Here is a 27,806-nt window from a genome sequence, read left to right as displayed (position 1 = left end):
ACAACAGACAACAGTCGTTGCTCTCGGACGAACAAGCCAAAGAAGTCGAACAGATACTCTCCGCTGCGCCCACTGTGGGTGTGGCCGTCGCAGCTGTTGTCGCCACAGCCACTTCACCGACGAGCATTAAAAGTCTAATCGAAGAAACACAACCAGAATCACCGCCAACAGCCGAACAACAACACGACCGAAAGGTTATTACAGCAACAGCCGCCGTTGCTGACGTCGCCAAAGTTGATACTGGCACAGCCGCTAGTGACCTACGTGCTCCTGCAAGTGGCGGAAGTAATCCAATAACTGTCACATTAGCAACAGCTAACGGCGAAGGTGGTCTTGCCTTTGCTGTCGAGCGGCAACCGGCTGAGGAGCAGCACGTCCGCAACGAGGGCGATGATGATGAGGAGGACGACGATGATGACGACGACGACGGGGATGTCGACATAGTTGGCATTGGCGCCGCACCTGCACACATTTTGAATGCGACCTTCACAAAAGCGGACAGCTCCAATGCTGTAACTAACAAGGCCAACAGCAACAGCAACTCCAACAATAATAGTAATAATAATACACATGACGACGATGAGCCCGAATGGCTACGTGACGTACTTGAAGCGCCTAATCGCAGTCTTGAGAATTTGCTAATTTCCCGCTGCACAGCTGCCAGCGAACGCCGACGTTCAGAGGACAGTCAAAGTGGCAGCGCTGGTGGTGGTGTGGGTGTTGGTGTTGAAAGTCGCGTTGAAAGTAAACATTCCGAGTTGGTAACAGCTTCCAAAGTCGAGACCAGCTACGATGCCGACAATGATTCGACACTTTTCATACAACAACAACAAGACACGCAAACATCGCCCAGCAAACAAGAGCTGCAGTCACAGCAATCACTGTTGAACCAAACATTTATCCAAGATCAAAGCAGTCTAACGGCACATGGTCAAACAGGCGAATCGTTGCAAGAATCGATTGTGTCCGTAGAGTCAACACAATCGGATGGCACTCTTAATCAGACGACAACCATCGATGATAGCATAATCTCAAGCAAACATAATTCGACCTACTCATTAGCCGATGGTGAACTACATTCAATTAATACAAATACGACAACAACCAGTCTTGGTGCAGAACTTGACGACTCACAATTCTACATACCCGAATATCCGCCAGTGAAGAGTAAGGAAGTCTATGTGGAGTCAGGTGTGCATTACTTTGAAGATGGCAACTTTTGGATGGAAGTTCCTGGTGAGTTTTCGTCAACTTAATTTTCCGTTAATAATCTCTTGATAGGGTTTAATTAGCATTTACTAGAAGAGCTCTGCGACAGTCCATCAAAATTCTCTGAATGTTTAATTTCACATAAATATTCTGCGTCGTCCTGCACTGTCGAAGGCGCTCGGACCTCGTTCTTAAGTCAATCGGTTTGACAAATTGACACGAATTTTTATGTTAAAAAGAGCTCTTAACCCACCAATATTCCCTAAACTATTTATAGTTCTAATTAAACGTTTCTATGACAGTCGTATCCACTTAACCAAATCTTAAAATTTTATCCTGTTTTAATTAACCGTTCCTATGACGTAACCGGAACCGGGGACTCAACTCAGCAGCATTCCCTAAAACTATTTCCAGTCTAAATTAATAACCGGAACCGGGTCTCTCAACCCAGCAGCATTCCCTAAAGCTATAATGGTTCCTAGGACAGTTGGGTCCACGTAACCAGAACCGATCCAGCAGCATTCCCTACAAATTTTTCTGGTTTTTATTAACCGTTCCAATGACAGTTGAGTCCACGTAACCGGAACCGGGTCTTCCAACCCAGCAGCAATTCCTAAAACTATTTCCAGTTGGGTCCACGTAACCGGAACCGAGACTCTCAACCCAGTAGCATTCCCTAAAACTTTTCCTGGTTTTTATTAACCGTTCCTATGACAATTGGGTCCACGTAACCGGAACCGGAGCTCTCAACCCAGTAGAATTCCCTAAAACCGGGATTCCTTAAATCTAGTTATTTCCAGTTTCTATTAACCGTTCCTATGGGTCAACTTAACCGCAACCGGTCTCTCAACCCCGCAGTACTGCCTGAAAGAAATTCCCATTTTAATTAATACCCGGCCAAGCACTGTAAACTCGGCAATATTCCGCATTCTTATTTGGTGAATGTTTTCCGCCATTACAACAACAATAACTGCCGTCTCTATATTCCTATTCTATTAATACAAAACAGATATAAGCTCTACTGGTTCTCCCTTTGAGTGTTCGTCAACTTTTTTCTCTGAATGTTCCGAACTTATTTCCAAGGTCTCCAAATAATATTATTTTCTACTGCGTCTTTCTTTTTTTAGGACTGCTGGACTTTGATGACGATGAACTCTCCTACCCGCCAATACCAGTGAAAAAGAATACCAAAGTACGCTTTAGTTCGGGACCCATACAAGTATTTTCAACATTCTCCGTAACTGATTATGATCGCCGCAATGAAGATGTCGATCCCGTTGCCGCTTCAGCCGAATATGAGCTGGAGAAGCGTGTCGAAAAGATGCACGTCTTCCCGGTGGAATTGATGAAAGGACCCGAAGGTTTAGGTCTGAGCATTATTGGCATGGGCGTTGGCGCCGATGCTGGTCTCGAAAAATTGGGTATATTCGTAAAGACGATAACCGATAACGGCGCGGCCGCACGCGACGGACGCATACAGGTGAGTTGAAATTTTCAAGTTTTGACACCGACGGTGTGTACATTATGGTCAGCTCCCGGCATCGATCCATCAGGCCATATACATCTACATACATATATCTATATATAGACATATATATATGTAGGTATATATTTAGTTTTGGTGGCTGGGTGTTTGGGAGCGCATTTGTACTTGCTTTAGTTAAAACTTTTAAATTTGCTCAGGTCAACGATCAAATCATCGAAGTCGATGGCAAGAGTTTAGTGGGCGTTACGCAAGCGTATGCCGCATCGGTATTACGCAACACTTCCGGTTTGGTGAAATTTCAAATTGGACGTGAACGTGATCCGGAAAATTCCGAGGTGGCGCAACTTATACGCCTGAGTCTGCAAGCGGATCGCGAGAAGGAGGAGAGACTGAAAAGGTAAGTCCGTGGATTTGAAAGAATTTTTACTAACAGTTAATTCTATATATGTGCATTTTGTGGTTTTTAGACAACAAGAGGAGTACTTGCGTCGCACGCTCGACTACTCGGAGGACTCCACACAACCCGTTTCGGCCAACTCTAGTGTTTGCGAGGGACCCTCGAGTCCCGTACAAGTCGAACATCCAATGGAGGTCGAGGCTACACACTCACAGGAGGTAGAGTCTCTGAAGAGGCTGCTACAGGAGGTATGTAAAATGTCGCCGTAATGAAAATTTTTGGACTTTAATAAACCGTTTGGAGTGTTCGAAGAGTTTTAATCTGTTTAAACCTTTTATATGTTTCTTTATGTGATTTACTTATGACGTGGATTCACGAAAAATATTACGAAAACAAAACGAATATGTACGAAAAAACTAAAATAAACGCTAAAAACGTTACAAAACGTTACGAAAATGCAGCATAAAGCGGTAATTGGTTCAAACGAATAACTATAAATAACTTTTAGCGAATTCATGTGCTCTTTCGTTTTTGCCCGAATTTCACTTTTGCATTTATTTGTGTGTTTTTTCTTCTTTCTTTTTGTGCAAGTTTAACGTAATAATTTTTTAAGTAATTTTGTTCATAATAATTCTTAACACTTCTTCGGTTCTTAGCCCTAAACAGTTTGCCACGAAGTTTGTAATCCCCGGAAGTAATAGTCGAAGACCCTCTAAAATATATATTAAATATAAAATTAATGATTAGCTTGATAAGCTGAGTCTGTCTATCTATCTGACTGTACACCTAAAATTTTTGAGCTATCGAACTGATCTCTATCCGTTTCTTCCCATGAAGTCTGATGGCTGAAAATCAAGTTCTCATATGGAAAACTTTTTTATTTGACAATGTATCCGCACGAAATTTTATACAGATCGTTAACCAAGGCATCGCTCCAGATCTACGAACCAATTTTTCCGATCAGATCACTATAACATATAGCTGCCATATAAACTGACTAATAAATATCAAATCCTTGTATGGAAAACTTTTTTATTTTGCAAGATATCCTTACGAAATTTGGCATGGATTATTGCCAATAACAGTGATATAATCTGCGGGAAAATCTTTCAGATCGGTCAACTATAGCGTGTAGCTGCCATACAAACTGATCGTTCAAAATAAAGTCCTTGTATGGAAAACTTTTTTATTTTACAATATATCTTTACGAAATTTGTCATGGATTATTGTTTGAAATAACAGTACAATCTCCGAAGAAATTGTTTAGAACGGACCACAATTGCATATAGCTGTTGTACAAAGTGATCGGTCAAAATCAAGTCCTTGTATGAAAACTTTTTTTATATGACAAGATATCTTGACGAAATTTGGCATATTTTTCAAAGCAACGTTACAATTTCCGTGAAAATCGTTCCGATCGGAGCACTATTGCATATAGCAGCCATACAAACCAATCTAACGAAATCAAGCTAAAGATATTTACATTTATATATACTTTTATGCTATAAAAAATGCACCTGTAAAGGGTGTTATAGCTTCGGTGCAGCCGAAGTGTATTTATTTTCTTCTTTTGTTATAAATTTTATTTTTGAATGTTGTTTCTTTTCATTAATGTTTTTTTTAGAGCGAATTGAGTTGCCTGTTGAAAGACGACATTATTGATACGCTTAAGCGTAAGGTAGGTGTCGCCTTTATTTCTTGCATTTTTACTTTATTATTAAACATTTATTTTTGCTTACCATTACTAACCATACTCACGACGCTTTTTCTTTGCCATAATTATTTTTGTGTACGCATGCGCTTTCATTTTCACATTATCCACACTTTTCTTCAAGTACTAATCGTTTATTTCTCCTTCCACATCAGCTCGTCAAACTGGAAACCACCGGCAATGAAAATGAGCTACTCAGCGAGCGTCTGCGTCAAAGCGAACGCGAGCTCACCAATATCAAAAAAGAGGCTTCAAATCTACAGAATATGTTACAACAATCACAAGCGCAATATATGGCGCTGGATAAGAAATACAACAAAGCCAAACGTTTGGTACGTGAATACCAACAACGCGAAGTGGACATGTGTCATCGCGAGGAATTCTACCAACAACTGTTGCAGGAGAAAGACACCGAATACAATGCACTTGTTAAGAAACTGAAAGATCGTGTCATCAATTTGGAACACGAACTGCAGGAGACACAACGTAAGGCCGGCTTTCCCGTTGGTTTGCCCTACGATAGCGCTACGCTCAAGCTGACGCCACAAATGATGCGTAAAACGCCGCCAAAACCACTGTTCCAGAAACTCGAGACGGAATTGTCCGATACGGAGATTTCCGATCTATCACCCGATGGCGAGGGTGTCAAAACGGCGACTGTGGAACGTAAAGTGCCAATTAAAGATGAATTGGATGCCGCCGTGCCGCAGCATGAACTTCTGGATAATACCGTTACAAAGACGAAAATCGATTTAGGTAAGTGGAAAAGTAGAAAGTGGTGAATGTATGTATGAAGTGATGAATTTATGTTGACAGTATTTAGTATGTATAAATATACATACATACATTTTATATAAAAGAAATTGTTGAACTCTCTTACTTGTCTAAAATTGTTGGTGTGAGTTGGCAATGCTTTGGCTCGTTTTTTTGTATTTCGAATTACTCGTAGTTCAGACAGTTGTTGGTGGCGGTTATTGTTTTAACTTTTTATTAATAATTGCACTGAATATTAGAAATTGTATTAGTGAAACAAATTTAGCAAAAGGATTTAAATAATACAATATTTATAATAAAATATATTCGCACTGAATTCAAAAGGATCGTGGATGAATTTTTAGATTATATTCCTGTTGTACACTGGCAGTTTGGTATAGGAGACAGTATTTCTTATACAGTTTCTCAAAAAAATGAATTTAGAAGATTTAATGTTAAAAGCTTCTCATATTTAATCTAATTATTTTTAAATAAATATGACATTACACTTTGAGGTTATAATTATGAACTATTATTTTTTATTTTAATAACTATTTTAATTTTTTGGAAAGTAGAGAAAATTTATAGTCTAAAGTGACTAACAAAACAACATTATAATACGATTGAAGTATATATTTTGAATTATTTTGTACAAGTAATGAAAATCTAAGTACATTATTGAATTTCACCGCTCAAATCCTTCGGAATCTGAGCTAACTGGTGCCTAAATAATCGTTAATGGCTTCAAAAGTACGAATTTCGCGCCTAAAAGGCCTAGGTCTCATATTCCTTTACTTTTATAACCGAATGGTTAAGCAGAATAAGACTTAATTAAAAATTAGTTTAAGGAATTCTGAAAATTTTTCACTCCAAAAGACTACATGGATACTATAGAATATTTAATATGAAAAGTTATGAAAGTGATTTGCCAAATTTTTTTTAAATATTGCGCACATTTTGTAATTTTCAATATCTTTAAGCTTATTAATTCACCCGTTCCTTATAACTGCTTATTGCTTTTTCCTATGACTATAGAAATCATTAAATCATTTAAATACTCATATCATCTTTCATTGTAATATTTATCATAAATCATTAGTCATAAATCATAAATCACACTAATTGCAAAAAAGTGCTTAAATCATTAATAAATTTATAATCTCAATTAATTTTATTTTATAATTAAAAAAAAATACATAACTTTTTTTATAAAAAAATTTTACTAAATTCAAAGTATTTTTTTTTCTAAAAATTTTAGAACAAAAATTTAAATGAACACAAGATTTTTGCCTTAATTGAAAAAATGGATAACTCAAAAATAATTTTTTTAGAAAAATAAATTTAAATTACCAAGTTTAAGAATTTTTCATTTTGAAAAAGAACTTAACTCAAGACTAAATTTTTAGAGAAACAAATTGTATAAGTTCAAATTAGCTCAGAAATACTTTTTAGAAAGAAAAATTTTAAATTGTTAAAACAAAAGCATTTTTCGAAAAATAGCGTAACTCAAAAATAAAATAGTTAAATAAATTAAAATTTTCAATTATGAGTGTTTTTTTTATTTATTTTTTAAATTAAAAACTTATATATTTTTTTAAGCAATAATACAGTAATGATGTTAACAATGTAGCTGTATTTAATGCAAGAAAAGCATATGTCAACATTATTTTTTTTCGAGGCAAAAGAAAATTATATGAAAAAAAAAAATATTTTTTTTGTGAACGAAAAAAATAATTTTGCGAACGAAAATTTTTGCGAACAAAATTTTTTTTACGAAATTTTTTTTTATATAAAATTTAATATATTCAAAATTAAAATTTTAAATAAAAAATTGAGTTGTTTTAAATTATAAAAATTAACGGAAAATTATTAAATTAAATGATTACAATAAAAAATCATATTTAAAAAAAAATATTAAATCTATATTTTATATAATAGTTACATTAAATGCAAAAAAATCAAAAGTCAATATTATATTTTTTACTCTTATTTTTTTTTTTGTTAATAATTGTTGATATTTAAGTGAATTTTATTTTTTAATTTTTTTAAATATTTTTTTTTAATTCAGAAAAATATAAAAGCAATTTTTAAAAAAAAAAATTTTGTTTGAAAAATCATCAAATTTGAATTTAGTAATACAATAAAAATGGTGTTTAAGAACTTTTTGCTTTTAGTGTGTCAACTCATCATCAATTACCCAAACATTAATGCTGAGACGCGCCGACATACACACATACTTACAGTTACCATTATTCATATTCACACGCATATTAAACAGTTCCAGTGTAATTTTTAGCATTTCGTTCAACATAATTCTACATTCGTTATTTTTATGCATTTCTTTCTATCTCTTTCAATAAATTGTGCCTGTGTCCTGTTTGCTGCCATTTGCATATACATATATTGTTGTTTGTGTTGTTGATGTGCTTTTGTCCAAAAACCAAACAAAAAAAATTACACTACTTGCCGCCTACATTTCGCTGCTGCTTGACTGCCGCTCAACAATTACAAACAAAAACAAAAATTGCAATAAAATCGCTTTCGCCGCCGCCGCTTGTTGCCTTTCAAACCAAAATATAAACACACAAATAAATATACATACAAAAAAAAAATCAAAAATCATAAACAAAAAGCATCACGTGGTGGTTTAGCTAATCGCCAGCTGCCTTCAACAGCAAACAACAGCAACAACAACTGCAATACAACAAACACTGCAACTACTAACAACGCCAACGTTAGCGCAACCACAAACGCCACTGCCGTCGCCACCACCAACAACAGCAACAGCAGCAGCAGCAACAGCAACAATAGCCAAATTTACAGCGCCCCCACAGTCGCCAACAGCACTACTAACGTCATCAGCCACAGCCACAGTAGTAGCAGCAACAGCAATAGCAGCAATAATAACGGCATCAAGAGCATCACTTTCGGCAAGCGCACGCTCAGCAACAGCAGCTCTGACTGTGCGCTCGAAGACAGTGAGGACGATGGCACCGCCACCACGGTGGCGCATGTGCACGCCAGCGCCGCCTCCGACAGCAACGGGCTCTCGAACGGCAGCAATGGCAGCAGCGTTATCCACCGCAGTTACGTACAGCAACAACAGCAGCAACATGCCACCAACGGTCATCACAGCAATGTGAGTGCGGGCACCACAACTGCCATACTGTTGAATTCGACCGCCACAGCGGGTAGTGGTGTGGCGACTGCGCGCGAACAGCAAATCAATCAGCTGTATGCTCAAGTGCATAAGGATCATAATAAGAGCGCCGTAGCGGCAGCGGCAGCAGCTGCCGGTCTGGGTCATTCGACCATACCGAATATATTTAAGAATGCTATTGGTTCGCCACCCGACGTCAGCGTTGGTGTCGGTGTCGGTGTCGGCGGCATTGTTGGCGGTGTTGGCGATTTCCATCGCAGCAATATGACAACGTTCGGTACTAGCAGTCGTGATCTCAATAGTTCATACGATTCCATTTTAGGCTCAAACGATAAACTCTCCGAGAATGAGCAATCATCGGAGAATTGGATGTATCCGAGTCGTCGACGTGTCGGACCGACTGGTGCCATTATAAGTGGCAAAATGCCTCCATCATCATTTACGGAGCAACTAAATCAGGCGCTCTCCGAGCGTGAGAGGTAAGTGCATGACAAAAATTATTTTATTTGTATGTATTACTTTCAGATTACGACATCTTTATACATGATTTTTAATCATAATCCTATAAGAAATCTGTGTTGCCTTAAAAAAATTCGACATAACCTATAAAAATATTGATTTGATCGACCAAAATCCATTCCTTGTATGGAATACTTTTTAAGTTTATGAGATATCTTCACGAAACTTGGCATAGATTATTGTCCAAGGCAACGGTACAATCCCCAAAGAAATTGTTTAGATCGGACCACTATATCATGTAGCTGTCATACAAACTGATCGGTTAAACTCAAGTCCTTCTATGTAAAGCTTTCTTTTTTGACACGATATCTTCATGAAATTTAGCAGGAATGATTGCCCAAAGGAGCGCTACAATCCCTCGACGTATTAATCAGATCGGTCTACTATAGCATATAGCTGCCATACAAACTGGTCGTTTAAACTCAAGTTTTTATATGGAAAACTTTCTTATTTGACAATATATCTTCATGAAATTCAGCAAGAATAATTACCCAAAGGAGCGCTACAATATCTGAATAAATTGTTCAAATCGGCCTGCTATAGCATATAGCTGCCATACAAACTGACCGTTTAACTCACGTTCTTGTATGGAAAACTTTCTTATTTGACAAGATATCTTCATGAAATTTAGCAGGAATGATTGCCCAAAGAAGCGCTGCAACATCTGAATAAATTGTTCAGATCGGCCTGCTATAGCATATAGCTGCCATACAAACTGATCGATTAAACTCAAGCTTTTATATGGAAAACTTTCTTATTTGACAAGATATCTGCACAAAATTTAGCAGGAATGATTTCCCAAAGGAGCGCTACAATCTCTGAACATATTATTCAGATCGGCCTATTATAGCATATAGCTGCCATATAAACTGATCGTTTAACACACGTCCTTGTATGGAAAACATTTTTATTTGACAAGATATCTTCACGAAATTTGTATTATAGCTGCCGCAGTTCACTTTTCTCCTTGTTTTTCAATTTATTTTTCTAATTATAGTAACTTTGATATTTTTCTTAACCTCAAAAAATCTTTTATCCATACAAAAACACTATCTCAAACCTATTTTATTCTCAAATAATATGCATAATTTTAAAATATATTTTTAACTTATAATATATTCTCCATTTTAGACGACTTGGTGATGGCTCCTCGCGTCATTCCAGCGATGATTACACCGAAATCAATAAAAGCCAAAGCACAGCGGCCATAAACTGTAAGACACTAATCAATGAAATACGACAAGCGGTGAATGAGGCGCAGCCCAAAGGTAAGCAACAAACAATACAATACTAAATTGCATTTATCACATACAATTGCACAATAATTTTCTTGATATTTTCCTCTAAAAAAAAAGAAAATTGATAAAAATTACTTGCGCTCACTTCTACCAACCAAGCCAAACACTCCACCAATGCATAACCCTAAACTCTATTTTATAACCGTATATTGATTGCTCTTTCACATACTCAATTTCAAACTTTATTTCGTATACTATATGCCTACATAGTCGTATATATTATATGCCATATATATATATAATAATTTACTATATGCTATCTGTCGTTTGCATCCACATTTCTTGCACCCAAACTAAGCATTACAGTACATTTCGTTGTATAATTATACTCGTACTATCCCGTATCCGTAACTGTTTCTTATTGACTTTATGCAACTGTATCAAACACATATATATGTATATGTATGTATGTACCATTTGCGCGCCCATAATAATACTAACCCGAGTAACTTTTTGTACTTTCTTTTTCTTCACGTTTGCTCTTGTATTTGATTTTCCTGAATATGGTAATTAAATAATGACAATGACAAAATTTTAATAATAATTCGTTTAAATCATGCTATGCTGCCGCATTCTACGTTGTGGTAAACCAAACAATATTTAATAATAATATAATAAAACTTTAACCCTCTTACGCCTAACATTTAATATAAAATATATTTATATTTTACACAACCTTTAACATTTGTGGTGGTTACATTTTACAACAACAAAAAAATAAAAATCAAAAAATATGATATAAATGAATGTGTGCACAGTTAAACAAGTTATACCTCAATCCCTCTCTCCGCCTGGCACAGTGCCATGGCAACAGCAGCAACAACAGCAGGCGACCGGACCACCCTCACCCACTAGCATGTCATCGGGCTGCTCCTCACCCGGCTACTCGCCCAGTCGTGCCATTGATTTGTCTGGTTCGAGTAGCAGCTTTTCGGATCGCAAGGCAGCCGCTTGCTATAATTACAAAGGCGGACCCGTGCATGAATGGACCAAGGAGCAGGTGAGTACTAAATGAAATTCATTATATACGCTGAACAGGGAGGGTATATTAAATTAGCTAAATATACACTCAAATATAAAAATAATGAACATGACGAGCTGCGTCCAATTGGCCACGTCCTTCACTTGGTCTGTCTGTATATACTCGTACTGGTCCTTAAGGTTTTAAGATATCGTGCTGAAATTTTGCACAAGTGCTAGTCCCCCTAAGAAGCTGCTCATTTCTTGGTATCACCGATATCGGACCACTATATCGTATAGCTGCCATACAAACTGATTTTTCAAAAACAAGTCCTTGTATGGCATATTTTTTAATTTGACGAGATATGTTCATGAAATTTGGCATGTAGTATTGTCCAGACCAACGCTACAATCTCCATTGAAATTGTTCAGATCGGTCTACTATAGCATATAGCTGTCATACATACTGAAGAAACAAAATCAAGCCCTCGTATGGCAAACTATCTCATTTGACGAGATATGTTTACGAAATTTGGCACGGGCTATTGCCCAAACCTAAGATTTAATCTCCAGTAAAAATTGTTCTGATCGGCTCACTATAGCACATAGCTGCCATACAAACTGACCGCTCAAAATCATGTTTTTATATGACAAACTTTCTTATTTGAAGAGATATCTTCACGAAATTTGGCACGAATTATTGCCTAAAAATAAGGTTCAATCTTCTAAGAAATTGTTCAGATCGGTCTACTATAGCACATACCTGCCATACAAACTAAATAATAAAAATCAAGCTAAAGATCTCTTTATACACTTTTATGGTATAAAAAATGGAACTCTAATACCTTTCACCAGTATTTTTTTTAAATATTCCTTTAACAATTATAATAAATTTTCATCTACCTCAGGTTGGCCACTGGCTGATGGGCATCGAATTGGAGCGTTACATACCCGTATTCAAGGAGCACAACGTTGAAGGCGGCGCACTGCTGTCGCTGGACTCGAAAGATTTCAAAACGCTCGGCGTTAGCGGTGACGACAAACATCGACTGAAGCGTCGGCTCAAGGATCTGAAGGCAAGCATCGAAAAGGAGCGCAAAGATCAGGAACGCGAGCGACGCGAACGCGAGAAAGCTATACGCAAAGCAGAGAAAAAAGCGGCCAAAAAGAAATAGGCTTAGTTCAATTAGTAACAACTAAATAGTATGCTGAAACTCAAAGTAAAAGTAAAATAAGTGGCAACACACAACAACAAAAAATATATAAAATATATAAGAAAACAATTAGCAGTTATAGTAAGTAGTCATAATAGCAATTATAGTAAAGTTTAACAAGTAAAACAATCGATAATTAATGCACTTAAAAGTAAGCAACAACCAAAAATATGTACTCTATGGTATATACTAAGCAGCACATAAATGAGTGGTCACAGATGCGTTTCGCGTGTTGGCGAGTGGTGTGTTGAGTTGTTGTGGACGTGGTAGAAAATTATTTGATTTTTGTAATTTTTTCAATATAAGTTTGACAAGGTTAATTTGTACTTTATAAACAAGCAAGAAAAAGAAAATCAAAATGAAATAATTTTTTACACTCTATAATCAACTGAAATCTGTAAGTTTTTTTGTTTAAATAATAAGTAATTTATTATAATATATAAAAGCTCCAAATTGTAATTTTAAATTTTAAGTAAATTGTACGAAATTTGAATATTCACTGGATATTACTATGAAGTTTAGCGTATAAGTCACTAGATGTGTGTGTATGCACAGCACTTGAACGAAGCAGCAGCTGCGACACTGAAATGAAATTTGAATTTACAAAAATTAAATATGAAATGGCAGAACACTTGAAGAAATTCGCTGACGAAGTTATTGAAACGAGTATGACCGAAGAGGAGCGTGTTAGTGCATAAGCGTTAAGTCGTTTGCTGAGCGACATAGTTAATTGATGCGAGACTTGGCAACAAAAACACAAAAGAGAGAAAGAAAAAACAGAGAAATATATAAACAAAGGACTGATTTTATGAATAAATGAATTAATTTAAATGTAAACGCGTAAAAAAAAAACACTTAACGAGGTTTAATGCATATTAATATGAAATAAAATAATCGAAAAATATTAAATATATATAATTATTTTTTAACTTTAACTACTATTTATGGCGTATACCGCAAATAACTTTAAATAATTTATATAGAAAACACACATAACAACAACAATGAACACGCAAAGCTTATTTCCGTGCAAAAAAAAAAACATAAAAAGCGATGAATTTCTTCAATATAAATTTTTTTTTCTTATACAACTGAATTGAAATGTGTTGGTGAAAACAGTAAGCAAATGCAGCTGTAATGTTGAAAATTTAAAATTATTTTTATGGACATTTTTTCTATTATATAAATCTTAAGGCAAGTATACTTTGAAAATAGTAGTTACAATTTTTTTCTTTTATTTTATTTATTGTATTTCTATTTTTTCGATTTAATGGTTAAAATTTAGGTTAAAACGGGTTGTAGGTTAGTTCTGCCATTGAGTAGTATGAAAACGGAAGTTAAACAAATATTTATTGATTTTTAATTGAATTTTTAGTAATACAGTTTCGAGCTCACATACTTCCGCTTTTAAGTAGTTTGGAAATTAATTACTAATTATACATATTTTTTAATTTTTTTTTTAATTTCCGTAAATTAAATTTTAAATTGATAATAATTAATAAATTGTTGAGTACTTTCACAAAATTTTTTAGTTTTTGTAATACATTTTCGTTAACACGGTTTTGAGGTTAGTTGTTCCCTTGTTGATTTGCTTCAAAACTGAAGACTCGCAGTATCTTTTTTTTAATGAAATTGTTTTTTCTTCTAATTATTCGTTAAATTTTTGTTTTAAATATTCGATTCATGGTTTTGAGGTTAGTTCAGTTTTGAAATATTTTTTTTTTTAATTTCGATTTTTTAATTAATTCGTTTAATTTTTGAACTAAATTTTCAATAATAAAGTTTTGAGGTTTGTTCGGATTTCGTGTCTAAGATCTTGATTAATTTGATTTTAACATTTAAATCCTAGCCATCCATTATTTAATTAATCTGCAGTTTCAACAGATATTTCTCATATCTTATATATTTATGAATACCCAACCGTTTCATTTCAAAACTATATTTTAATGCAATATATGCTATTTTTTATTATTTATGTTATAAATTATATTAAAGTTTTATATATTGCTAAAGAAAGTTGAAGTCTGCAAACTAACTACTGATATCCTGTGAAGGAAATGAAGAGAAACAGCTTTTTAAAATTCGAAAAGGTCCACCGAAAAATACAAAACCTCTAACTAATTTAATATCTATTAAATTGATTTTTTTACACTTCTTTTTTCTGTTTTAAATTTAAATTTTTTGTTTATAATTTTTATTTTTTTTAATTTTTTATTTTTTTTATAAGTTTTTTTTAATTTTTATAAATAATTTTTTTTAAATTTTTTTTTAATATTTGAATTTTTCTGAAACCTCGAAATAATTTAATTTAATTTATTTATTTTTCTTTTTAAATTATTTTGTATTTTTATTTCTTTTTTATATTTTTTTTATTTTAATTTTTTTTATTTTTTTTTATTTTTTTATTTTTTTTTATTTTTTTTTTATTTTTTAAATACTTTTGCTGCATTTATTTACAGTTGTCACCTGTCGCACACACCAAGTTTTTTTTTTTTTTTACAAAATGACTACCCTTTTGCCATTAGTCATTCAAAAATTATCGCTCTAGTACTTAAGTAGTGTTCTCATTCTACTGAATAAGCGAAAAAATAAAATAAAATAAATTAGTTATACTAAATACGCTCTCGCTATAAGGATTTACTTTAAATTATTATAGCTACATATTTGCGTAGTTGGCTATATATGTCTGTATGTGTGTATTAATATGTTATTTTTGCAATACACTCGTACTAACTGTTGTCCATTGTTGTGTGTGTGTGTATGTAGTTGCTTAATTGCATATGAATATGTGTGTTGTACTTCTCATTTGTAATTAATAACTGTAATTTGGTTTTAACAATATGTACCTATTTATAATTTATAATTAACAATTCAATATCTTTTTTGTTTTAATGTTAATTTTTGTTTATAACATTTTGTTTTCATTAAAGTGCGAAATTGAATTATTAAATGTGCGAAAGTCATTTATTAATTAGAATCAATGCTTTTGTTTTATTTGAATTTATTTTTTTTCGACAAAAAAGACAATTGTGGTGAAAATTATGTTGAAAAAAATTCAGAATTTTTTTTTAAATATTTTTAATTTAACATTTTTTTGTCTGCTGGAATTTTGAAAATGTTTTATAAGATTTTTTTCTCTCAATATTTTGTTCTGCAAATTTTTTTACTAGTATTATTTTCAATAATTTTGTCTTAGAAACCCTTGTGGAGACTTTCCAACAGATATCGTTGAACATTAGCAATTTTCTATAACTGGGATGCGGTCTAAAATATGTACATACATATATATTTTTTTATTCAGCGAATTCTTGTGACCTTCTTTCAAAAATCTAGGCTCTTATTTAAATTTTTTAACTCCAGTTTTTTTTTCGAAAATTCGTTTTTTAAATATTTTTTACAAATTTGAATTTTTTTTCATAAAATTCTATATTTTTTAACAATTTTTCTTTTAAATTTTAATTTTATAAAAGAATAAAATTTCGAAATTAAAAAAATATTATTTAAAAAAATTTATATTTAATAAAATTTTCTTAATCATTTCCAATTAAAAAAAAATTTAAATAAAATATCAATTTTTTTTAAATAATTTTTTTGCAAATTTCGAAATTTTATTGTTTTATAATATTTGAATTTTTTAATCAATTTTTCTCTTCTAAAATTAGAATTTTTTTAATTACACTAACACGAAAAATTGTTTAAAAGCTCAAAATTTTTGTTAGGATTTATTTTATTAAAATTTCGAATTTTATGCAAAATAAGTTATTTAAAAAAAATTATTTAAATTTAAAAAAAAAAATATTTACAAATTCGAAATTTTTAATTTTTTTTTTCTTAAATTAAATTTTTTTTTTCAATTGGAAATGTATAAAATAATAAATTTTTTTAAATACTTTTTTTTTAATTTCGAAATTTTTTTTAATAAATTTTTCTTTTCAAAAATTCGATTTTTTTTAAATTTATATTAACATGATTGATTGTTTAGAAAATTCAAAATTTTTGTCGGAATTTATTTTATTAAAATTTCGAATTTTATGCAAAAAATATATTAAAAAAAATTATTTTCGTTTTTTTATAATAAAATATTTAAAAAAATTATTTTCGTTTTTTTGTAATAAAATATTAAAAAAAATTAAATTTTTTTTCTAATAAAATAATTAAAAAATTTGTTATTGCTTTTTACTAATTCAAACATTTTTTACCAATTTGCTTTTGTAGAATTTTTAAAAAACATAAAATGCATCTTTTTTCTACAGCTTTCTCGCAAACAATCGCCGTTATGTAAACCCCAACACTTTAAGCCCTCGCGCCAGCAGCCTCAATCAAAGCATAAAATTGCAAACATTTAAATTATCAAAAGTTTTATAAAGCTAATGGACTTAACAATTTGTATGAATTTTATATAGACATTTACCATATTCAATTTACTCAATTGTCCTTAACTCTTTTTGCTTGAGCGCTAAAAACCGCTCGTCGGCAAACCATCGCTAAGCTTCGTTTACTTACTAGTAGTAAATTTGAAATTAAACCAAAATCTTCAAAAATAGTCTTAAATTAATTAAAATACAACTTAACCAAACCAAAAAATCAACAAAAATTCAAATCTAGCAGACACGTTGCCACGTACATACACACACATGCTACGTATGTGTGTGTTAAATGTGCGCGTGCGCATGCGTGTTTTGCTAGTCTAGTGCAACTTCACCACATGTGCATTAGTCGTTGTCTTGTCTAATTGCTCTTAAATAAAGCTTTCGAAAAGCTCGCCTAAAACAGTGCCATATTAAAAACAACAAAAATCAAAAAACAAAAAATTTAAAAACAAAATTTAATATTTTTTATTTGTTAGGGGTATTCACAAAATGAAAGTTTTTATTAAAAAAAATCTTTTTAGCAAATTAAAAAATAAAATAGTATTTTTTTATTTTTTTTGTTAAAAAAATATTTTTGAAGATTAAAAAAAAATTTCGATTTTAGAAAAAATGTTAATTTTTTCCGAATGGAATATGATTTTTTTAAAAAGACTTTTTTGATTAAAAATATAATAATTGAGTATATTAATAGAGTATAATTTTTAATTTTTTTTAATAGATTTTTTTAATTAAAAATATTTTTTTTTCGAATTTAAAAAAAAAGTGTTGTTTCTTAGGAAAAGTATTAATTTTTCCGAATAGAATATAATTTCTACCCTTTTTTTAATATTTTGGATTTTTTTTGTAGATTAAAAAAATTGTGGCTTTTAGGAAAAATATTAATTTTTTTCCGAGTAGGGTAAAATTTCCTCAGATTTTTTTTAATAGATTTTTTTGTTTAAAAATATTTTTTTTTTCGAATATTAAAAAAAATTAGTTCTTTGGAAAATATTAATTTTTTTCCGAAGAAAATATAATATCTTCAAATTTTTTTGTTAAATTTTTTTTCGAAGATTAAACAACATTGGGGTCTTAGGAAAAATAGTTTTTTTCCAGAAAATTATTTTTTTAACAATTAAAGCAAACAAAATAAAATTTTATTTTATGGAAAGATGTTTTTTCAGCACATTAGAAATAGTTTAGAAAATATTTAAAAAATTTTTTAAAATCATAATATTATTCCAAATTTTAAAATTTTGTGAATACCTCAAATGAATTTATATAAAATATACTTTATTTAAAAAAAAAAAATTAATTTTCCAAAAAAAATTTTTTTTTAGTTTTAATTTTTTTTTAATATTGAAACAATTCTTTAACAGTGAAATGAAAAATTTTAAACTTTATTTCTTGTTTTATTTTGAAATTGTAATATAACTTAAATTTTTGGCAAACACACGTACGCCTTAATAACACACATAAACAATATAACTAAATAATTAATATAACAAATAATTAATTTAAAAAATAATAATAAATAAAAAAATAATAAATTTAAAAAATAATACATTTTTTATCTAAATATATATTTTTTTAAGAACCAAACTCTTTTATACTAAAATCAAAATGATGCCATACAAACGACGAGAGAAGTTCTCACTTTTTTACTCAGTAACCGCAACAAGTGAACAACACACACATACACATATACACATTCGTGCCTTTCATTGTGTAAAACCGTCCCCACACTTTAGAGGAATAATTGCTTGTATGGTTGCTTCACCGGAGCCATGCATTTCGCAAATCGCCTTAAATCACTAAACCGTTATGTGCAACTTAACCGCTCTCAGCGCGTGTAAAATTCATTTCTCTTGCCTTAACTGCAGCTGAGCAATTGCGGTTTAGTATGAAAATTACTTTGCCGTAAATTACAGTTCATCATTACATACATACGTACATAACGGTACTTATGTATGAATTTATGTATGTAGATGGTGTAAAATATGAAATTGGCAATGCTGAGCTGATTTCGGAGGCGCTTAAACAGTGCTGGGTTTACATCAGGAAAAGTTGTTCTCTTTGATTTTTTCACATGATTTTTAATATTTAAATTCTTGGCTTAGCTCTTAATCTTATACAATATAGTATAATATTGTACCTCCTTATTTTATTAGAGAGATTAAATATTTTTTTTTTACTTGCAGTTGAATACTTTTCAGCCTTCAAAAAATGTTTAGAAATTTAAAAAGATCGTTTTTTTTAGAAATTTGAATTTTTTAATAGAGTTTCTATTTAGTGCAATATGGCATTACACCATACCAGTTATAGGCTTGCCACCCATTAAAAATTTCTTTAAAATATTCTAATTCGATATTCGATAATTTTTGAAAGCAAAAACACAAAACAAAATCATACTAGGTTCAGGACTTAATGGGAAGAAGCAAGGAAGTTGGGATTGTTCGTTTTGGGTTAATTTTAATGGTAATGTTAAATGTCCACAAAGGGTTCTTATCTGCATTTTAAAGTACACTGGCCTCAATAGCCTTCCTTAAAGTAAAATCCTGTTATAGTATCCATTGGAAGTACCACATAACGACCACTATAATCCAATAGCCTGCCGCAGAGGGGTATTAATTTAAGTTATTCAGTACTGCTACTGTTTTGTTGCTCAAATACTGTGAAAAGTTGTCGGTGTTCAGATCGATATACATCCGGCTCCATCCTCCGATTTCACTGGATATTAATTGAAAAATTCAAAATGGAAAATACCCCGATTCTATATCATTAATTTTTAAATCTCAACTCCAAACTGTTCGTGGCGAACATATCTATGCCGTAATATACTTTATTTCTTCTCTCTCCTTTTTGGTTTTACATATATTTGGTTTGTCCAGGATTTTCTTATCACTTATGACTGTTTAACTTATGGTATATTTAGTTAATAAGCTTATTTGCTGATGTTTCACGAATATGGGACGGTTTATATGGATGTCGATTACAATTTTTTCCTCTATGTATCCTTAGTTTTCTACTTTCATAATAATAATACTTTTTTAATCACTTTTTATTAACATATACATATGTATGTATATTTTTTGAATGTTGCGTGAATGAAATTAATTGCTATTAACCGATATATAATATACTTTGTAACCTCAAATTAATGTTCATAATAAGTCAGCTGGTTCATTATAACCTTAAATGTTCTTAAATACTTTCTAAGTAAGCTTTATGTACACTTAAAATCGCTATGTGTATATATATGGTTTATAATTGCCTAAAGCTTTTATGAAGTTAAATACAAGGGTAGCTTAAATTATGAATTTTTAAATTTCACCACATGGTGAATTTTACAAATTGTGATGAAAAGTGAAATATAGTTTGATATATGAACTTTAGAAGTTCAAGAGTTGTCTTTTATAAACGAAACCAAACCGCTCTATGAACTTTTGAATTTCACCACGAGGTGAGTTTTTCAAATTTTGTTGAAAAGTAAAAGATGGCTTGATATACATATGAACTTTTGAATTTCACCACGAGGTGAGTTTTACAAATTGTGGTGAAAAGTGAAAGGTAGTTTGATATATGAACTTTTGAAATCAAACTAAACCGCTCTATAAATTTTTGAATTTCACCACGAGGTGACTTTTACAAATTGTGGTGAAAAGTGGAAAGGCATACTACGACGATCATTTGATTGAAACGCGCAAGCTACCCTCTTATATACACATATATTTTTTGCAAAACAAAAGTCTGCTTTAACAAATTCGTTAACTTAAAATTTATTACAGCGCTGTTAGTATAAGCTTTTGCTACATTATTATATATCTATTTGTTATATAACTTTTGTGTCAGCTTCAACATTATGCCTGCCATATTACTTATGTACACGTAAAGCAAATCTGTTCAACTATTTTACTTAGTCAACAATTAAGGTTCAACAAAGCTTGCTTTTCTTACAATTATCTAAAGTAAACGAAATATAAAAAATGATTAAAGAAGATAGTAGTTAATGTTATTAGCCGTAAAAACTATACTAATTGAAAATCTAGTCAATAACACTTTCATAAAAAATTAAATGATAAGAAAAAATGCACTGAAAAAAATTTTAAATTTTGCAAAACCGTTAAAATGCGTGGAAATTGTGAGTTAGAGAGAGAGAACGATAGCTAAAATTAGAGATCGTGAGCGCGAGTAAAAGAGAGGAGCAGTGAGATTTGAGTGAAACCCAAATTGGAGCTTCTGGGTCACATTTTTATATGCATTAAAGTTCTACTCTACATCTATGTAACAGTACAGTTTACACTCTGTAACGCATACTAAGTTTTTATTAAACAACATCGAAGTGATTTCACTGAAAGCGAGAGTGATTGGAAATTTCGTAAGATGATTTATTAGAAAAAAAGTAAAATTCCAAAATCGATTGTTCAAGATTTGGAAATCTGGTAAAGAGATTTGCGACATGAGAACAACGGTAAAATGGAAGAAAAAATGAGATAGAGGGAGAACGCGAGATGTAGAGAGAGAAAACGAGAGATAGAGACAAAAAAGAGAGCAAGAGAGAAAGAAGAGAGTTAGCAAGTATAAGAGAGCGCGTGTATGAATTATAATACGAATTATATGATGCTAAACATAGTCGAATTGGAATAATTACAAACAACAAAAACTATTAATTGCAATTGACTTGGCATGACTATGATTAAGTACCAATATTATTATATAGAATACCCTAAATATAATATATAATATTATATATAATTGTAGAAAAACGTATGTATGTATGTAAGATTACTGAAACACTTATTTGAAAAATCTTAATCAATATATATATTCCAAGTAAATAAGTCCAAATATTAATAAAAGTACATAAGGAAAAATATTAGATAAGCCTCCAATCTTTTTTATTCGGGAAATTTTGGCGGCATATATGCACCACGCTCTGGAAGACAAATTTTCGAAAAAATCGATTAACTTATGGAAATGTCATTATGTCACCACTTGTCGATTCTCTAGGAGGCATACGAGTATATGCACAAAAAATCATATAAATTAGCTTGCATACAAAAAGAAATTCGATGTTTAGGTACCACACGAACGAAAACAGCCATAGTCGATCAGTAGCCAAGCCAGGATTCTTTAACTGGAAGGCTTTCTTATGTGCTTGATGGGATAGGCAGGGAATCATTTACTATGAGCTACTGTACTCTCAACAATTTTACCGTCTGAAGTAAGTAATCGTCCAAAAATAGTCAGCTTTGGCCAATAAGAAATGAATTGTGTTCCAGCAGTTTCTCTTAGGTTGGGAGGTTTTTATGTAACATCAAGTGATTTTCAATAGTTTCTGGTTATGGTGAGTGATTTTCGTTGTGAAAAGTTAGCCTTAAGGGAAGCCTATGAAAATCGACTATATTTGTATATAGCGATATATGAAATTACCTTCAAAATGTCAGCAAACTATGGAAGGAAACGAAGCATATTACAAGTAAATCGGATACTAACTGGATTATGGACTTATTTTTACTGGACCTAATATCAGGGCGCTATGCACTTGGTCCTTCCATTATATGCCTGGGCGCCCTTGCTTCCGTTATCCACACATGGGTCTCGAAGCATCATGGGTGATGAAGCACCTCGTACACCTCAAGGCGTGAAAAGACTGCGCTGACAGCTCTACACTAACATTCGACACGGCGTCGAATAGGTAGATCCTATCAGTGCTATCGAAAGCGGCTTTGAAATCTACAAAAAAAATGATGATGCGGTCAATCTATTATACAAGTTTCTTCTCCAGGATTGGACGTATTGTGAAAATCTGGTTTAGGGTAAATTTGCTTTGTCTTATAACTTGGATCTTGGTAAGGTCCAATCAGTTTATTTACAATGAGCTTAAGTTTTTCTCACAATACGGTCGATAGCATCTTATACGCGATATTAAGAAGACTGATTCCGCGATAGCTAGCGCAGACTGTGGGGTCTCCCTTTTTGTGGGTAGGGATCCATATATCAATGGACGTTGGTAGACCGCGAATTCCAACAACAGTCAGATATTTGAGGAATATTTTGTGTACTAACGAAAGAATACTCGACGTATCCATCCAACAAGAAAGCTTCAGCAGCTATTTTTCGATGGTCTAAAAGTACCATAATGATGACTCGTGTAAGCGAGCTCGAATTTATACGTACCTATGGTCGCAATCCATTTTCCAATCACTATGTTCTGCATCTGTATAAATATAGAATAGTATATACTTCAAGCTTTCTATAACTCATAAAACTTAACCTAAATCTAAGAGACTTGTTTGTTATGTTGAAAAACATAACAGATTTGCCAGGTCAGACTGTCTGATCTAATTGACAGGCCCATTGCGCCAGATTTATCTCTGCATTCACATAGTACATGCCTCTTCTATATGTGCAAATCGTTCTTTACCATTTGCCAAATGGAAATTTACCAATCCCTGACGTAATTCACAAGCTGCATTACTAAATAATAAAATAATAGCATATACATATGTACATACATATGTAAATCTATATGTGGCTTGGGTGAGTGCTCGATGGATTGACTACGTGAAATTGTTATCAACGATCCGTTTACGACAATGCAATAACAATATATTTTTTTTAAATCGATGTTTTGTGCCGAAATTGAGGAAATATTAAAAATCCAAATCAATGGAAACGGAAGAAAGGTTACTGATAGTTAGAGTTTTTCCCAAAAGTACTCAGTACTAAGAGAAAATTTTCAATCAATAGCACCTCAAAACAGTCCCAAACCAGAACACGAACGCCATAACACCTATTGAAAATATTATCAGACACTATTTGAAGTAGGAGGACTTACAAAGGATATTTTTAATAGAAAACACTTTTTATGATGATAACTTGCTGTATATTTCTTTCTCCTCGTTCTTGAGTCTATCAGAATTAGACTGCAAAAAAAGATGTAGAAATTATTGTTGATAGTATAGTCTAGTATTGGATAGGTTAGGTTATGTTAGGTTCAGTGGCTGATCCTAAAGTGGGGTCGCGCTTGGACTACTATGTTCTTGTTGCAGCGGCAAGACTTAGACGAGTTAACAATCATTGGCCGGATTATAATCCGGGTTTGTTCCGGTTACAGGAACTCGACTATCGTGGAAGAGACTACTATAATACTCGTATACCACCATTTGTAAAGCCATAAAATAGAACACCTATGAACAAATTTTATAAGTCTTGAAATCAATACAAACCTTCCGAAGCGGTTTTTTCTATTCCCGCCAGCTGACCGATATATCTGAAGGTGTAAGCTCCAAGGTGCATAAACCTTGAGTGGGTGTGAAGGAGCCGTTGAAGGAGAGGGATAATGAGCTTATTAACGGATGGGTCAAAGGAGAACGTTGGTGGAGGGGTTTATTTTCAGTCTTTTCTATCAACTCCAGCTTCAGACTTCCTGACGTTTTCAGTGTTTTCCATGTCGAGGTTGCAGCCATTAAGGTAGCAGTAGATGTTCTGCTCCGGAGTGCAGCCTCCTCAGATAGCAGAGTTTTTTGAACTCATTAACGGTGCATTCAAGGTTGGTCAAAGAATCGATCGTAAAAGATCTGGTGATCTCTTTGCCTTCAGTAAGGATTTTAACAACCCATTGCCCTAACAAACAAATATTGTTTTTAATATTATCACATCAACACTTGAAAATTAGTCTATGGAATTTATTGTCACAATTCAAAACTATTAAAATGAACAAAATCGAAGAAAATATCGCTTATTTACACTTATGTTTTAACAGCTGTTTCTTCATATGGCAGTAGCACTTTCTACCAGTAGAAATGTCACTAGCAGAAGCTAACAGCTCTCTATTTGCTTCTTAGACTCTCAACATGTGCTCTCTTCTGCTAAGTTTTTTTGGCTACAACTGATAGTTAGTCATTCAGAAGTGAACCCAATTCGATAAAGCTTTCTTTTCCTTGCATTCTCATATTAGATTTGAGAACACTTCAAGTCGCAATTAGGAAAACAAAAAACTTTTCCAAGACTTTCAGAAACTTATTGAGCAATCAGTTATTTTGACAAATTCCATAAGTAATATTTTCATTCAACCAGAAGCCTTTAATTTTATTTTAATTTAATTATTTACATATGTTATTAATATTTGTTGCTCAGCTTCATAGCAACAACCTTAAAAAAATATTTGCATCAAGGCTACTGCTTGAGCAAAACACACACACTTATACAAATACAGCCTATATTTCGATATTTTGCAATAATTCGATTCTTATCACCTTCGTGTTTGTGAATATAACGCAGATCATTCGACTTGCCAAACGAACCGTTATTGCCAACACGTGAGGTTGTTTGCAGCTTTTACAATCAAGAGCTTGTGTGTCTATAATTGCAATTAATTCGTTTGTGTTTAAGAAGGTATGCGTATTTGTGATTTGGTGTGTATCAATCATTGCTCTTCTGATTTATTTTCACTTTTCATTTCGTCAGATTTTTAAATATGGAATTTTGGTTCGAAAAACCAACGTGTTTCTAACAATTCTAGACAAAATGAAGGCGTGTCTTATAATCACGTGATTAAATAATCTTATTTGTTAAAGGATTTCCAATAGCTCAACAAATCGTGCTGAGTCAATACTTGTTTATATATGAGGATGTTTTTTTTATATGAGGGCGATTTAGTATATGAAATATATATAGCAAAACAATAAGCTTTCTCAAAACAGCAACGTTTTCTTTGATAATTTTTTTTTCTAAAGAGATAAGCCTGTCAGATTTTCTATCAAACACCATTTGCTTGCATTGAAATGCATTGATGCTTGCCTATTATTCGGCTTTGAAGTGGATCCAAAGCTTCTGTAGTTCTCTCAATTATTTTACATTATTTCGTTTGTAATTTTGACAATCGATTTCAAAACTTCACAGAGAATTTTTTATACATATAAATTATTTTTCCCAAAGTTATTCTAATTTACAGAGCTTCAAAGCTTAGAGATTAAAGCTTTCTGGTAAATCAGAAATCAGTGATGCTTACAAATTATTTGTTCTTTAAGGAACATACTCAGAGTGACAGCCAAAACGGCAATTTTTGAGAATTAAAAATAAAATTTTAAAATTTAATTTTTTTATATTAAATTTTTTTAATTTTTTTTTAATTTTTTTTAATTTTTTTTTTAATTTTTTTATTTTTTTTAATTTTAAATTTTGAAATTTTTACATATTTTAAGAATACAAGTAAAATATATGAAGAAAAAAGGTAATAACTTCGATTTACCCGCGATGTCCGACAGCGCTAAAAACGGGCTCTCCACTACTGCATGGATTCTGGCCTTCTCCGTGGCTGAAATCTAAAAAAAACATTCAATGCTAGAAGATATTGAACGTATGGTTGGAAATAATCAAAAATTAACAACGTGACGACGTTAAAAAAAAAAACAGAATTTTATCCAAAATTTTTAATCTGCCGAAATTTGACTTTTGATCAGAGCAAAACACTGATATCAGATTACATGGAGGTATGAACAAAAGAAACAGAAAAAATTTGTTAATGATGGGATCATTGCCTCTGGGTACTCACTTAAGTAAATTTTCAAAATTTGGTTCTGAAAAAAACGCATTTAAAAGAAGCTGAAGCTGTTTGAATTGAGCACCAACATTTCAAATGGCTGTAACTCAAAAAGTCTTAGAGATATTGAATAAAATAAACTTTATTAAAAAACGAATATTATTAAAAAACAAAAAAAAAACAATTTAAGAAAATATTTTTTTTTTTTAATTTCTAAAGTCGTAGGCACAATGATTGCATGTTTGTATAGAAATCAAGAATTATTAACAGTTCTTTCAGCTAAATTATCCGTTCTTACCAGTGAAGTTACCATTTTTTACCAGTTAAATTACCAGTTCTTAACCAGTTCTTACCAGTTAAATTACCAATTCTTATCAGTTAAATTTACCATTTCTTACTAGTTAAATCAGTTACACATAAGTTTCAGATTTTGAAAACACAAAATCTTAGCTTATGTCCCTTGCCAAAACCAAAGCCAAAAATTTGCCAATTTTTACATTTCATCCACTAAGATGAATATTTTTATGAAAATTTTCATAAATTTGAACCAATTGATTGAAATATTTTATAAACATATTATTTACTTATATTGTAATAACAAAAAACACCATTGTTTTTGCATTTAAGTTGTTTACTTCGTGCAAACTGATAAGGTGCTGACGTAGAAGTCATCTAAGTGCCTACATATATCTATACGAATCGAATGTAAAAACATCCGTATGCGTTCAAAATATGTCGTCTTCTCCATGAAAATGTGTGTCATAAACGCAATTCTTCTGAGAAATTATTGTAAACAGAAAGAAGGAAGATTCCAATGGGGTTAATTGCACCGTAAAAATTAAAAAAAAAACACCGATTTTAGCTTTAAATATATATCGATATATATATACTATTTATACACACATAGAAGTGTATATATGTAAAGAAGCTGTATACACATACATATGTAATAAAAGTGAGAGTGAGAAAATTCAGCTTGTAATTTTGTAAAATTATCTCCACTATACATATAAGCTTGAAGGCTCGTTTCGAAGTCTCTTGTTTTAATTGCCTGCTGGGTTCATTTAAATCATCACTCAGCACTGATTTTTGACTACGTCAGCAATAAATATATTTACGCACATATATTTGTTTTGATATTTTCAGATTTGAGACAAATATACGCATAAAATAGTGAATATGTGATTACCCCCCATGAAGTAA

General features: G+C 32.0%; 1 protein-coding gene and 1 long non-coding RNA gene across 12 annotated transcripts in view; both read left to right on the top strand.

Moving 5' to 3' along the window:
- Positions 1–27,806, top strand: part of LOC105227973 (uncharacterized) — a 193,251-nt gene that overhangs the window by 161,042 nt on the left and 4,403 nt on the right. For 5 of the 11 annotated variants that reach the window (XM_011207554.4, XM_049458900.1, XM_049458901.1 and 2 more), the window contains 10 exons: positions 8–1,236; positions 2,337–2,689; positions 2,893–3,092; positions 3,163–3,340; positions 4,717–4,770; positions 4,959–5,559; positions 8,190–9,195; positions 10,367–10,503; positions 11,292–11,533; positions 12,402–13,616. In XM_011207554.4, the coding sequence (XP_011205856.2) occupies positions 8–1,236; positions 2,337–2,689; positions 2,893–3,092; positions 3,163–3,340; positions 4,717–4,770; positions 4,959–5,559; positions 8,190–9,195; positions 10,367–10,503; positions 11,292–11,533; positions 12,402–12,668 (4,267 nt within the window). In that variant the 3' untranslated portion in view covers positions 12,669–13,616. Of the gene's footprint in view, positions 1–7; positions 1,237–2,336; positions 2,690–2,892; positions 3,093–3,162; positions 3,341–4,716; positions 4,771–4,958; positions 5,560–8,189; positions 9,196–10,366; positions 10,504–11,291; positions 11,534–12,401; positions 13,617–27,806 lie in introns of those variants that run through there. The other 6 variants (XM_019990920.3, XM_049458909.1, XM_049458908.1 and 3 more) reach the window with 5 other exon arrangements.
- LOC125778968 (uncharacterized) lies at positions 18,280–21,932 on the top strand. Its single transcript, XR_007423060.1, has 2 exons — positions 18,280–20,593; positions 20,695–21,932. It is a non-coding gene; the product is annotated as an uncharacterized LOC125778968 (long non-coding RNA).

Source organism: Bactrocera dorsalis, chromosome 5 (genome assembly GCF_023373825.1).
Source record: "Bactrocera dorsalis isolate Fly_Bdor chromosome 5, ASM2337382v1, whole genome shotgun sequence".
Lineage (NCBI taxonomy): Eukaryota > Metazoa > Arthropoda > Insecta > Diptera > Tephritidae > Bactrocera > Bactrocera dorsalis.
Note: the sequence above shows the minus strand (reverse complement) of the source record. Positions and strands in the feature narration are given on the sequence as shown.